Genomic DNA, 14,737 nt, shown 5'->3' with positions numbered 1-14,737 from the left:
GCTCCATACGACACCGTTGTATATATATTTTTTTTATATAGGTTTGAAGCAGGGGGTCTTTGGAGCTGAACCGTGTTGATTTCAGCTTTGCGGATCTCCTACTTCCTGAGGTGCTGCCACGCAGTTTAAATGTCCCTTGTCAGGGGGGCTAATAGGAAGCCACAAAGGACAACATCACAGCTTCCTATTCTGAGGAAGTATCTTGGGAAGAAGGGGTTCCCCAGAGCGGACATTAATGCTCTTCAGCACCAGAGATCCCCTGCTTCTAATTTATTTTATTTTTTTGTACCTCTTATTATTTACTGCGTTTTTGTAACCATGTATGTTTCTGCAGTGATTCGAAGAGGCCCCCTACAGATTTTCAAGCATACATGGTTTTGTGCATAAAAAGCAGCTTCATAATGCTTATAGCTCCAATAATAGAAAGCAAGTTTAATAGTCTTTGCATCAGTCTAATTTATGACCTATTGGAAATGAATGCATACAACAGTGTTTTATTGCATATTGAATCTCCCAGCACATCAACAGTGTGATAATAATTGAGGTAGTGACCAGGTCCCTGTATATGCAGTTTACAGCAGTGATTCCCAACCAGGGTTCTGTGGAACCCTGGGATTCCTTTAAGCAGTCTCAGGGGTTCCTCCTGCAGACCACAACCCCCTCCCCAGAGCCTTCTTGCTCTCAGGACTGCAGGAGTGCACTCTAGTAGTGTGACCTGGCACTGCCGGAGCCTGCTGCTAGCTAGAGCAAGCGCACGCAGTCCTGCCTCCTCTGCCATGCTGCTGTCCCCCGAAACCTCCTCCACCGGGGGGGTGGGAGGGGGAGGAGAGATGATGTGAGATCCAGGGTGGCGGAGTGTGATGTGAAATGCGGAGGGGCTGATGAGAAATGCGGAGGGGCTGATGAGATGCAGGGGGGTGATGTGAGATGCAGGGGGTGGGTATATGAGGATGATGATGGGTACTGGGGAAGATATGAGGGTGATTTTACTTGTGCGGCCCGAATATGGTTTCCTTGGAGCAGTTCGGCCCTTCTCACTTTACAAGTTTAATGTGTATTGGTGGGGTTGGAGTATTTTTATTATGTATTGCGGGGTGGGGTTATATGTATTTAGGGGGTGGGGTTTTTTGGTATGTATTTTGTAGGGGGTATTGAGTGAGAGTGGGGTAATTGACGGAAAGAAGGGGCGAGAGGGGGATGGAGGGAGTGAGTGAGGAAAAGAGGGAGTAAGAGAGACACGGGATAAATACATGTGAGGTGGGAGAGTGAGTGAGACGGAGGGGAGAGAAATACATGGGTAAAGGGTGGGACATAGGTGGCTCGTGAGGTGTGAAATATTATTTACCCCTGTCGAACCTAATTTGTCAGCCAGATAGGGGATCCCTGACATTTTTCAAAATACTTGAAGGGTTCCGCCAAACTAAAAAGGTTGGGTATCACTGGTTTACAGTATTGATTGATACAAATAAACTTCATTCAAAAGTTGTTTAATACAAGGAATAATGTTTGCAAAGTTCTAAGCGTTACACAGAAATTACATATCAAACATATTGGAGAAGATATAATGTACCCTTCTGTGATTCCACCAGAATGATCTGATGCAGTCACACTTTTTAGAATGCAATGACTCTTACGGTTGGTTTTAGGTTTATTGGTTTTAAGGAATGGCTCGTCGTCCCCAACACCACCACCACTGCTGGTAATGAGGAGGCATAGCCTCTGTTTATCTGCTTCCCAGGTAAGCCTCCACCTGCTATCTTCCCCCAATGCTTTCTTGTTCCTCCGCCATACTGCAACGTGTTTCAGTGTGATCACGGCTGGTTATCATGCCATTCACCATTGTGATCACGGCTGTAATCTGTTTACGGCAGACCTATTCAACTAAATAAGACAAGACATTCATGCAAAGAAATAGCCTGTTGTGCAGATTTCTGAATAAAGCTAAAAAGTATAATACAGCAGAAACAAAAAGAGGCGCTAGGTATAGCAGTCGTAGTGCAAACAAAGATTTATTTTATGGTTGCATCAAAAACAATTGCTGTTCTTTCTCATTGTTCGATGCAACCATGCAGTTTTTTTTTGGGGGGGGGGGGGAGAAAGAGGGTGCAGCTGAACATGAAATGCAGCATGTTAGGATTTATAATGAATACCATTGAATTAGCCATGAGTGGGACATATGAAACAGATGCAATCTTAAAACCGCTCCTATTGTACTAAAAAAAATAAGCTGACTATACAAGAAGAATAAATTGTAAGAGTAATAACAGAACATTGCATGTGCCTACAGTAGCCAAGAGGGTAAGCATATGTTCTCACCCACTGCAGCCCCTCTAGCACACAAGCTGAACAATGGGACAACCTGTCCTCCTTTCCCCCTGCAGTTTTTAGTGCTACATATTCTGCATGTGAGGATGCTGCAACTCGCACTGCAGCTTCACGTGTGCTGGCACTGCAGCGATAAAGCTTCACGTGTGTTGGGACTGCAGCGATAAAGCTTCACGTGTGCTGGCACTGAATGAAACGGGAGAAAAACAAATCACATCCTGAACTGACATCAGAAAAAGCTGTAAATGTGAGTAGCTAACTGCTAATTATTGAAGCATGGTAGGGAGTGATTATTCATTTAAAACAGCCGCACCACCTTCGGATTACACAGTGCTCTCCATTTATTGATGGAAAACTATAGGTTTTTTTGTATCGTCCAGAGGGGGTTGCTCTGCTAGCGTAGCTTCCCTATAGAATCTGCTAGATCACATTTTCCTGTATAGTCCAGTACAAGAAGGGAGAGCCAGGGGGGAACTTTAAACAGCATTCAATTTTATTAGCAACATTTACCAGTCTGGTACCCTACATTTTTAGTTGTTTTTTTTACATTGTCTACCTTTACTGAAATTGTCTCCAACAGGCCATACAGACATTTTTATGTGGATGTTGATCATTTTGTTATTATATATTTCACCCTATCTTAGCCTTGCTCATGTTGGCTGCATATTCTTGGTGCGTCATTGCAGTACACTAATAACTAGCCGTGTTACCAGATCTACATCTTGCACATTGTCATTCTAACGGGGCTGTTTGTATTGGCCCAATAGCCTTCTTGCTGTATATATGTGTGACAAATGAAGTGTTAACTAACTAGGGCTCTTATCATTAAAGCTTACTTCTCCATAGGAAAGAGTCGGCCCCCTCTGATTTTTCAAATGTGAGATTATAGCTACTTTTGCAGCATGTGGTTTTTATCCGGGGGAAGGTTCATTGTAGAGACATTCGGTATAATAACGATTATTCAGTTACTGAATATACCCAGACATAACACAAAATACAATGCAGAAAAATGCCCTTTTAGACTACTTCTTAAAGATGGCAGGGGGAGTTTCCTCCCACCTGGCGACCGATTTCTCCCTCCAATAAAGCAATGTATTGTTTCTTGTACGATATATTATATGGGCACTGCTTGGATTCATTAATATTTGTTATTTGTTTTTGTGCCATTATTACATTCCACGGCCAAGTATCTTAAGTCAGGGGTGCGCAATCTTCCCCTGCCTGCTTCCCTCCCTGCTCGCGCCCCCCTTCCCTTCTCTCCGGGGTCACATTCACGTGACACCGGTTTGCCATGGCGAGGCATCGCAGAAGATAAGGTAAGTGAACTTGCAGAAGCCTCGCGCGATCCCCTGGCATTCATTTAAAATGCCTTGGGGGAAGAGCGCGGGGCCTCTGCAACCGCCGCGCGCCCCCCAACCCCCGCCCGCAAAATGTTGCACTCCCCAGTTTGCGCACCGCTGTCCTAAGGGACAGAGACTATTCATTACATACCAGGGAAAATAGTGTCTGTCAAAGGTGCTTCAAGCTGTTTCGTTTTATCGCATTTAGACCAGGGGTGGGCACCTCCAGTCCTCAAGGGTCACCAACAGGTCAGGTTTTCAGGATATCCCAACTTTAGCACACGTGGCCCAGTCTTTCACTGAGCCACTGATTGAACTATGTGTGCTGAAGCAGGGATATCCTGACCTGAGTTAGTGGCTGGAATATACGAGTACCATTGGCACTAAACTGATATTGCTTTTGTAATTAGTGCATGCTGTACTGAGCAATTAAAGCCCCAGCCTTTGTGATTTGCCCCCTCTCTCATGGACTTGTTTTTCCCCCCTATATATGTGTATGTGTATTTTATTTTAGATACATGAGGGTACAAGGATAGCCAGCTAAAAAGAAATATATATATAATCCTACAATATATTCTTTGTTCCTGAAACCTGCATATTTAAATATGAGTTATCCAAGAAAGTTATTTGTTGTGTAACTTTTGCGTAAGCCGTTCTTTGCCACCTTGGTGTGTGCGGTTAAAAAGATGATTTGAGACCGGAGGACATAAATAGTTGTTGACAGTTTGGGTAGACGAATTTAGACATTTGTTACTAAAATTACTGTGATTTTCATATATTTTTGAAGACAGCCTTACATGTTTGTAGATATTTTGTGTTTAAATGCTGCTTGCAATTTAAAGTTATTTTCTAGCAAACGTAGCCACAGAATCTGTAAATATCCAAACCAGCTACGCTATGTCACAGTCCCTTTAACCAGCCACAGGTAAAAGGGACTCGGCTGGGACCTGTATCCTTTCTTTAGTGGAGGTTGTTAGGGGAAGTCTCTTAGCCTTGGTGCCGGTTTTGGCTCGGTTCAGATTGGTGCCCGGAACAGCTGGCACAACAGAAGCTGCTGTAATACTCATTGGAACAGAGCTGAGCATAGACAATGAGGTCACAGTTGGCGAGTTCTGGATGGTCAATACATTCACTGTTGGGATCCATGGCTGTCACGGGGGATGCTGAGACAAAAGGGAAGAGTAAAGCTGTAATCTATACTGCTATTTAAGACGAATTGAAGTTCTATAGCAATGCAAATCAACATATTAAACTGAATAGCTCTTTAGAACATCACATTCCCCAAGTAGTCTTACATTAATATAAAATCTGTACCTTAAAAAAGCCACAAACGGATGGCTACCAGTTGCCCATGGATTTGTGTATGTCACCCTCCTCTGCTGACCTAATGAACAGGATGATCCTCTCTATTAATGTGTGGATAGTTGATGCAAGATATTTTTAGGGTCAGCAGCTGTAATTTTTGGTGGGAGCAGGCAAATCTGCTGCAAATATTAAATGCAACTGTAACAAGCAATCCACACAGCCCACTGGAGATGTGTTCTACTGTGACAAATGCAGGCAGTTGAGGTACATGTCTGTGTATTGTGCTACATGTAGTGATTAGCTTTTTAATGGACCAACATGAAATTGTTGCTTTTGTTAGACCATAAAGTACATGAACAAGCTTATGGCCCTTATTCTGTAACACACACATTCCCAGCTAGCTCAAACTCCTACACCCACCACATCATGAATATATATATGTCAAAAAGAGTGCTACTGAGCGTGGCAAATGTATACAACAAAAGACAGGGGTGCCCAATGCTACATCCAATTGACAAAACATATATGGTAATAAGTTAACAGCTGTAATGGAGGTAGGTGGCACCTCCCCCCAGAGCTCACTCCTCCTCACCTTTTTAACTTGGGAGGTCTTTTCACTTTGCTGCAAAAACAGGATCTACTATGGTTCTTTCCCCTCATACAGAGGTAAAAGGGAAGGGTTCACAGTGTAGTGTAGGACCTGCATTAATTTTGGTTATACCTTGACGTGGTATGGAGTCTTATGACTCTTTGGCCAAAGGGTTTAACTAAATAACCAAGTAATTATTGAAGTATTTAAACTTTATACTTATTACCATATGTTGTGTCAATTGGATGTAGCATTGGGCACCCCTATCTTTTGTTGTATCCCTTATTCTGTAACCTGCAATATCGTTGCACCATCGCATAAAGTTCCAACGTCAGTGGGGCTTTCCGTGCGATATTGCAGCTTACAGAATAAGGGCCTCCTATTGTAGAGAACGGTTTTATTCGGTCACTTCCTGCAAAAGTGTCATTTTGGCCTTCAATGCAACATGATGCAAGCCTCTTTTAGTGTGTTAAATTATACAAGAAACAATATATGGGACTGACACCTTTTTCTGGTGAGATTTGCAACATGCATGTCGGCTGGTTTTTTTTGTTGTTGTTTTTTTTGCAGGAATAATGATCAGAGACGTAACTAACCTGCTGCCCTGCTCCTGGTCACTTTGATGTCTGCATTAGCACTGACAGAGTGAGTGCCGCTGTATGCATTGCATGTGTAAGATCCCTCATCTGTAGGCTGGGTATTCCTAATGATCAAATTGCCGTCTTGAGAGACATGGGTGTGACGTCCATCTGACCGCACTGGGACACCGTTTCTATGCAGAGAAGAGTACATCAGTCAGCGAGCAGGATGCTTGCACTTCCCGGTGCACTGGAGAACGTCCACATATTGTCGACTACTTTGCATTCTTGTCTGACTGACGTTCTTGGTGGCACTGCATTAGTTAGGTTGTATGTATATCTTTACTTATATAGCGCCATCCAGGTACATAGCGCTTTACAATATACGTGACATTAATATGATAACTGATAATGGGAATAAACGCTTCAGACAAAACAATGGGAAAAGGAGCCTGTGCCCTGAAGAGCTTTCAATCTAAGTGGTAAGTGGGGAGAAAAGTATTGTATGTCTTTATTTATATAGCGCCATAAATGTACATAGCGCTTCACAATAGTAATACATGTTGTAATCATATAAATAACAAAATATCTCTCTCAGAGATAGAGATCTCGATAGATATCGCTTACACTCTAATTGGTAGATTGGGAGAACGTACAGAGACAGTAGGAGGGAGTTCTGGTAAGTGCGTCTGCAGGGGGCCAAGCTTTATGTATCATGTGCCCAGGATAATTCAGTGCTATTCATATGCTTCTTTAAGCAAATGTGTCTTAAGGTGAGTCTTAAAGGTGGATAGAGAGAGTGCTAGTCGGGTATTGAGGGGCATTCCAGAGGTGCAGGGCAGAAAGTGAGAGGTTTAAGGCGGGAGAGAGCTTTAGATACAAAGGGAGTAGAAAGAAGACATCATTGAGAAGAACGCAAGAGTCTGGATGGTGTATAGCGAGAAATTAGGGCTGAGATGTAAGGAGGAGCAGAAGAGTGTAAAGCTTTAAAAGTGAGAAGGAGAATTGAGTGTGATATACGGGATTTGATCGGAATCCAGGAGAGGGATTTCAGGAGGGGAGAAGCAGAGACAGATTTAGGAAAGAGTAGAGTAATTCTGGCAGCAGCGTTTAGGATAGATTGTAGGGGAAACAGGTGAGAGGCAGGAAGGCCAGACAGCAGGAGGTTGCAGTAGTCGAGACGGGAGAGAATGAGGGCCTGAGTCAGAGTTTTAGCAGTCGAGTAACAGAGGAAAGGGCGTATCTTTGTGATATTGCGGAGGAAAAAGCGACAAGTTTTAGCAACGTTTTGAATGTGAGAGGAGAATGAGAGAGAGGAATCGAGTGTGACCCCTAGGCAGCGTGCTTGGGCTACTGGGTGAATGATCGTATTTCCAACAGTAATGTGGAAGGAGGTAGTAGGGCCAGGTTTGGGAGGAAGTATAAGGAGCTCTGTTTTTGACATGTTAAGTTTCAGTCAGCTTTGTTCTGAATACCAAGAGTATGGCGAATGTGGAGGAGAAGAGGGTGGTCCACGGTGTCAAATGCTGCAGAGAGGTTGAGTAATATGAGCAGAGTGTAATGACCTCTGTCTTTGGCAGCATGGAGGTCAACAGTTATTATATATATATTTGTGTGCTAGTTTTATGCTGCTGTGACTTGGTTACAATATTGACTCTTGTTCTAACCATTACCTTGACCACTGCACGTTCACGTTTTCCCCTCTCACAATACACCTTAGCTCAGCGGTTTCTCCCTCTGACACTGTGACGCTTGTGGGTGGGTCTGTGATTTTGAGCTCCCCTAGACAGAGAGATTTGTTAATCCCTTTGCAGCTACACATGCAACCCACCTGGTAAAATATTTGTAATCACACAAAGATCACAATGTTTGTGGCAAGAGCAGCATCTTGTATCCCTTTTACAGTAAATCAACCACATCCTTGTAGTTCTATGCAGTATTGATCGGGTCTACATCGGAGACCTGTATGAATCTCTTGGGGCTATGCAAAATCCCAGGTGTAGAAAGCTGCAGTTAGGAATGATTAGTAACTAACCTCTAATTATCAGCTGGATCTGCTTCAATTCCCTGCTGGCTCCATGCGTAAAACTACATGTGTAGAGCCCAGCATCTTCTGAGCTGACTCGACTAATGATGAGTGAGCCATCTGCCTGCTTCCTGTGCCTGAGACCAGAAAACAAGCTTGTTAGTCAAGTTGTTACTTGGAAACCACTCCAGTACATTCACACTGGGATTGCTTTTTGTCCTGTGTCCTTAAACAGCCAAGTACCTTGAGGAAGACAACAGCTTCCCATCTTTCTGCCAGTCTACAACTGTGCTAGGAGAGGGGTCCCGGAGGCACGACAGTTTTGTCCTCTGTCCAAGATTTGCTTCCATTACCACTTGGTCGTTAGCAGATGTCCTAAACAAAAAGTGAATAAAAAAAAATGTTGGCTATTTCTATTCGTGCTCTTTTTTTACACATCTGCCACTAAAATATAAAAATTAACCTGCCACAAAAACAGTTTAGAAATTTACATTTATTTTACTGCCAGTAACTTTTTAGTAAGTCTGTAATGTGTCACATACGGCCAGGGGATCGCCAACTCCAGTCAAGGGCCACCAGCAGGCCAGGTTTTCAGGATATCACTGCCTCAGCACAGGTAGCTCAATCAATGACAGATGATATCCTGAAAACCTGGCCTGAGTTGGCCACTTCTGCATTAGGCCCAGGGCATGGTTACTGCTTGCTTGCTCTCGCTTGCTGCTGCTTGCCACTGAGCCCCTACAGTCGCAATTAAAGCGGCTTTAGTAGGGGCTCGCGCATGCTTTCCGTTGCTTGCTGAGGCGCGCTTGAACAGAGCCGACAGTGAAATTTTAAATTCACGCGCTGAGTCCGCTCACGTGACGCCTCAGCAACCAATGGAAGGAGAGCAGGGAAATGTGAACGGGGTCTGGCGCCAGCGGAGTGAGTGTACCTTCTGCCCGATTCCTGTGGCTGTCAGCCTGCGGGAGATGGAGGGGGCTTGCGCCGCCGGGGGGGAGCGGGTGATGTTCCTCCATCTGCCAGATCCCTGTGGCTGTCAGCCTGCGGGAGATGGAGGGGGCTTGCGCTGCCGGGGGGGAGCGGGTGATGTGCCTCCATCTGCCCGATCCCTGTGGCTGTCAGCCTGTGGGAGATGGAGGGGGCTTGCGCTGCCGGGGGGGAGCGGGTGATGTGCCCCCTTCTGCCCCGTGTGTCTGTGTGTGTGTGCATGTATGTGTGTGTGTGCATGTATGTGCGTGTGTGCGTGCGTGCGTGCGTGCGTGTGCATGCGTGTGTGTGTGTGTGTATGTATGTGTGTGTGTGTGTGTGTGTGTATGTATGTATGTGTGTGTGTGCATGTATGTGTGTGTGTCCATGTGTGAGTGTGTGTGTGTGTGTGTGTGTACCAGTGTGTATGTGTGTGTGCATGTGTGTGCATGTGTGTGTGTACCAGTGTGTATGTGTATGTGTGGTGTGTGATGTGTGAGCGCGAATATATTTATCAAAGTTGCACAATGTTAATAAATAATTTACTCTCACATGTCTTTTTTTAAATTTTTTAAATATTATATAATACACACACACACACACACACACACACACACACACACACACACACGTTCCCCAGTGACACACAAACACACAGATCACTTCAAAGTGACACACACACACAGTGATACCCGCCTCCCAAGCGCTTGCTGTCTCCTCTGCAAGGACAGCAAAAAGCTCCTGGTAGAGCGAGCGGCAGCAAGCGAGAGCGAGCGGCAGCACCTAAGCACTTACTATGTCCAAGGCCTTAGGTGTTTGACTGTTGATGTAGGGATTAGATTAATCCTTGAACAGTGGGCATCCTTTCATAGATTTTTTTTAATTTTTTTTTTTATAGGAGTAACAAGAAATAATTCTCACCAGTGGTTTAACACCACAACGATTGGGGAGGAATGTCAGACGCGCGAGACATAATGTAAAAAGATAAAAACCCAAAACTCACACTATATGAACCGAATGCTGGTTTTGGTAGCATGCCTGGTTATTTGTTCTGTTTGTTAAGCTATTCACAGTGTTATCTTTTAACAAACTGTGTTTAACGCAAGTGCCAAAGGAAAATCAGCTGACCTATCTGAGTGCCGTAGCTGGCTGCTACGGGAGTGTACTGCAGATGTCTCGGGAGTAGACGATTCCGACCTCTTTAAGTCTCCGCTTCCTCTGTGTCCTGTAGAAGATGTCCTTTGTTCACCATGTGTATCCAGTTCTATCAATGCAAAACTATAACACATTAACAGGGGTCTATGTATCAATGCAAAGAAACATTGTATACACTGCATTTTCCTCCTCGTTAGATCAAATGCAAGAAACTTGATATTTAACTTGTATCTGGCACACACAGATAATCAGGGAAGATTGTATTACCGCTCAACTGTTTGTTTTGTTTGAAGTAGAATGTGATCTCATTCTAATATGTGCATCATATAAACGATTACCTAACGCCTTTCAAACACTCCCCAAATCGCAAGCTTGACACGCAGGTGAAATATGGAGTAATGTACCTTAATACAAGGAGGGGCACAATCAAAATGACCATCTTCTCCCCAATGTAGTGTTAAACATTGTTTTGATACATAGACCCTATTTCAATGCTGTGCAAAAGGGAAGGTTCAATACAATTCAGGCAGAGGGATCAGCAAGAGGCGGCTGTTAATGTAATACACATACACACTGCTGTCTGCGGCACGTGGATATACTGCAAGGCCAATTGTACAGCCTTATTCAGCTTAGAATACATAGTAACACTATCAATCTTATACAAACACTGGTGGCTGCTGCTGCTGCTGCTGCTGCTGCTGCTGCTGCCGCCTGTACAGTGTTAATACCTGCCTCCAATACAAATACACCCACGTTTGTGTCACTTTGCAATATCTGTACCTCCGTGAGATGTACATTCTCATAATATTGATCTGTGTATTCCCACATGGTGTGACACGCAGATGCACGTTAATTGGCATTTAACAGAAATGCCCACTGATCTGCTTTCAAGTGTAAAGTGTAAAACTAAGGCGTATGTGGGTACCAATTCAGATGCAAATAAACATTGCTATATGTATAGTAGAAATACAAAGTATACTGTTTGTTCTGTGTAATAAAAGCAGTGTGTGTTGGTGTCGGCTAAAGGTAGCCTCTTGGGTCTAAGTTTTTAAAAATTTAATAAACACAATTGCTGAATAAACCAACTAAAATACATTTAACACACCCACCTCGGACTTGTAGCCGCACGCTGTGCGTTTCACTCCGGTCACCATTGGAGACCATACACGTGTAAACGCCTGCATCCTCCGTGCCGACATGACTGATGACCAGCGAGCTGTCTGATTGGTAGATGTGCCTGTAAATGAGCAGCAGTGTCATTGGGATGCTACTTTACAAATCAGGAGCACTTTAATAGCCAATCAGGGGGGCTTCAATTGGCCCATGTAGGTCCCTGGAATGTTTCACACAGTAATGTATTGCAGGAACTCTGGAAGCAAAGCTGTTCTACAGTAAGCAATTGTAATCCACCGATCAAAGGAAAATACCTACTGTACATCAGCTTGAGGTCTGCAACTTGCATAAAGAGAAGTTCAACTTGACTCAGGTTGAAATTTAAAAATAAAACTATGGAGCTCATCTGCAACAGCTTTTGTATTTTTTATTTTTTTTAAAGGAAATGCTGATTTCTCTACGTAATACACAATATTAACCACTTTCTAGAGATACAAAGAAGATGTTTGCCTCACCTAGAAGAGGACACAGGCCTTCCATCCTTCTGCCAGTCAACTTTGGAGTAAGGGTAATCGCTCACCCTACAGAGCAGGCGAACGGTTTGCCCTGTAGATGTCTCCATGGCTGAGGACTCTGCCTTATCCAAAATAATTCTAAAAAAACAAACACATTGAGGTGATGTTAATGTCAGCACAAACATAATGACATTAAAAGCAATAATCTAAAAAATAACATGCTGTATGAGGGCAGTGGTGATCATGCAGTTGTATATTTAAATAGCTTGAGCCCAGTACCTAAACAGCAAATAAAAGATACTTCATTTAATGCTTTAATGCAGTATAAATACTCAATGTTCATCACTTGAGGGGATCCACGCACTGCTTTGATATGGGGTCAGCTATATTTTAGAAGCAAATATATTATATTTGTACTTCAGCCTTAAACAATACCTGTAAATAGAGGAGTGGTGAGAGGAAGAGGACTCCTTGTGTTCAGTTCCGTGTCTTGGTTGTTCTGTGGCATGTCCAGTTGCTCCGTGACGCATACCCCTGTCTCCCCATCCCTGTCCAGAGAGGATGTGGTCTGCACGATCTTGGTCAAGTGTTCGAACGGTCATAGGATGCTGATGTTCGCTGTGCTCTTTCCCATGTGGATCCCCCTCATGAACACCCTCGCGTATGTGGGTCATGCGATGCCAGTTCATGTTTGGTCTGTGGTACCTACGCTCCATATTACCCATGTTCAGCTGTGGGCGTTGCTGGCATGTTTCCATGCATTCCTCCTCGGTGGCGAAGTTGTTCTTGTTCCCATGGCAGCCACCATACCAAAACCTATTGCATTTTCCAACATCCGCCACAAAGAACCAGCGAGTTGTCCACTCAGAGCAGGGTCCCAGAGCACTTGGCAACACACACATAATGGGGTATGCTGTAAAAGAAAAGAACACTTATAAGAAACTTAAAGTCTGTGCTAGCTCACGCTAACCTTGGCCAAGAAAGATTATACTGTACATGTTCCCGTATTTAATATGCTGTTCCACAGTTTTACTTGCGCTGGAGAAGATTTGGAGATGAACAGTTTCGCCAATTTCAGGCTATCGGGAGAAGATCTGCTTGGTATTAAAGGGAATAACCTTTGGTATGGGGGGGCTTGAGAACCAAGATTTCTAACTACAGCTTCTTGTGACCTTGGGCCAACTACTTTATATGCTAAATGGCTCCACATGGCAAGGATTTTACCTGTAAATTCTACAGATCTCTATATTTATACATAAGTTAGTTCAACAAATGTGTCAACTCTGCAATGATCGAAGTGAATAGAACTAGAAGTCAAAGGCTGTATCTACCTTGGCCGGCATGTAACAATGGAAGGGAAGCTTTTGAATGAAATTAATAGGAGAATAAAGATGGGATGAAGTACATTTGGAAGAAATTACAATATTTCAAGGGAACTGTGACGGTTAAGCTCATCTGGTTACCCCTGAAACCGTGGGGTCCCTGGCAGCTACGTAGCACCATAAGCCAGGGGCCAGATAACATAACATGCAAAAGTTAAGTGTCCCCTGCTTCTCCACTTTTCATGTTCCCTTTGCCCCAGACTCATGAACCTTTCTGTGTGTAAGTTTTAGGTAGGATATTTGAGTTGAAATTCAGTGGTTTTGTATGCAGGAGTTCGGGGGCCAAAGATACCGGTAGTCCCCTAATTCTCCCCAGCATGCAGGCATGATTTGCGGGTTGAATTACACACGGGCTGCCCAGTGTCCCCCAGACTCCTGGTTTTCGAGCCCAGATATCCCAGTCCTATGTCCCGCATAGATATGGGTAGTATAATAGTATTAAAATGTTTTATAATGTTTGCTGCATTTACTTTAAATGTCTAATCAGTCAGCCCGGGCATCCAGATAGGTGCCGGGAAGTCTGGATAGACATCGTAGTTCAAAGAGAAGACGGGATGTTGAGAGGTGTCGGGGTGCTAGGTGGCTGGGGCATGGTGGAGTACTGGGTCCTGAGAACAGAGACCACCTGCGGGGAGGACCTTCTGGTTTGCCAGACTCAGTGGAGCCTGCCCAGTAGGTGGCAATGGGTTGACTGGGGGAAGTGGCAGAATGTCAATGCGTTTCCCATTGGTCAATTCATGTGTCCCGCCCACAGGTCATCCCGAGCCGGCTTGGCACGTCCCCTCCTCTGACGTCAGCCAAAGGAAGAGCCCCTATTCCTATTGGCTGGCGGGAGGAATTCCCATGCTCTGGTTGCTCCTCCTACTTCCATGCTGAAGATAGAACAGCAAGAAGGTACGGAGAAGCCCCAGTCAGAGAACCAGATGATCCTATGACTTGGGCCGGTGATGCAAAGGTGGGCTTTTCAAAGTTGCTCTGTTACGAATAGCAGAGCAACCGGCTTCATTTTTGGAGTTAAGAAAGCCTGCCTAGCTGAGGCTAAGTCAGACTCGAGGTCCAGGTTCTCATTTTAGAATGTAGCGGTCACAGCTAGAGCCTTTAGCCGAATAGGACCAGGAAGCCCGGGTGTAGATCCCGGTCAGGGTAAGCCTTTTGAAAGCAGTCGCCCTGCACCTATTTTAGCCTAGTTTTCACCCCCAGAGCCCCAGTAAGTGAGTTTTTCGCCTGTATTTTGTGTAATCATTGTGTGGACGCGGGTTTGCCCGAATAAACTACATTTTATTCCACTACTGTGTTTTGCCTAGTGAATGATCCCGGTATAAAAGGGTTAAAAGTCCTGGTCTCCCGTGACAGGAACCTTCACGGGCATCTTTCTCAAGAGGAACGTTTTCATCCCATGTTTTACATAGACGTGTCCAAGTTCAGCCCATGTTAAATTTTAGA

General features: G+C 44.3%; 1 protein-coding gene across 5 annotated transcripts in view; it reads right to left on the bottom strand.

The window, feature by feature from the left end:
- Positions 1 to 1,471: 1,471 nt before the first annotated feature.
- The window catches only part of PAPLN (papilin, proteoglycan like sulfated glycoprotein), a 93,696-nt gene continuing 80,430 nt past the window's right edge, over positions 1,472 to 14,737 (bottom strand). For 4 of the 5 annotated variants that reach the window (XM_075614269.1, XM_075614265.1, XM_075614264.1 and 1 more), the window contains 9 exons: positions 12,348 to 12,825; positions 11,913 to 12,050; positions 11,394 to 11,521; positions 10,258 to 10,393; positions 8,407 to 8,538; positions 8,173 to 8,300; positions 7,811 to 7,919; positions 6,156 to 6,331; positions 1,472 to 4,828 (listed from right to left, as the gene is read on the bottom strand). In XM_075614269.1, the coding sequence (XP_075470384.1) occupies positions 4,653 to 4,828; positions 6,156 to 6,331; positions 7,811 to 7,919; positions 8,173 to 8,300; positions 8,407 to 8,538; positions 10,258 to 10,393; positions 11,394 to 11,521; positions 11,913 to 12,050; positions 12,348 to 12,825 (1,601 nt within the window). In that variant the 3' untranslated portion in view covers positions 1,472 to 4,652. The remainder of the gene's footprint in view (positions 4,829 to 6,155; positions 6,332 to 7,810; positions 7,920 to 8,172; positions 8,301 to 8,406; positions 8,539 to 10,257; positions 10,394 to 11,393; positions 11,522 to 11,912; positions 12,051 to 12,347; positions 12,826 to 14,737) is intronic. The other variant, XM_075614268.1, reaches the window with a different exon arrangement.

This window comes from Ascaphus truei, chromosome 9 (genome assembly GCF_040206685.1).
Source record: "Ascaphus truei isolate aAscTru1 chromosome 9, aAscTru1.hap1, whole genome shotgun sequence".
Lineage (NCBI taxonomy): Eukaryota > Metazoa > Chordata > Amphibia > Anura > Ascaphidae > Ascaphus > Ascaphus truei.
Note: the sequence above shows the minus strand (reverse complement) of the source record. Positions and strands in the feature narration are given on the sequence as shown.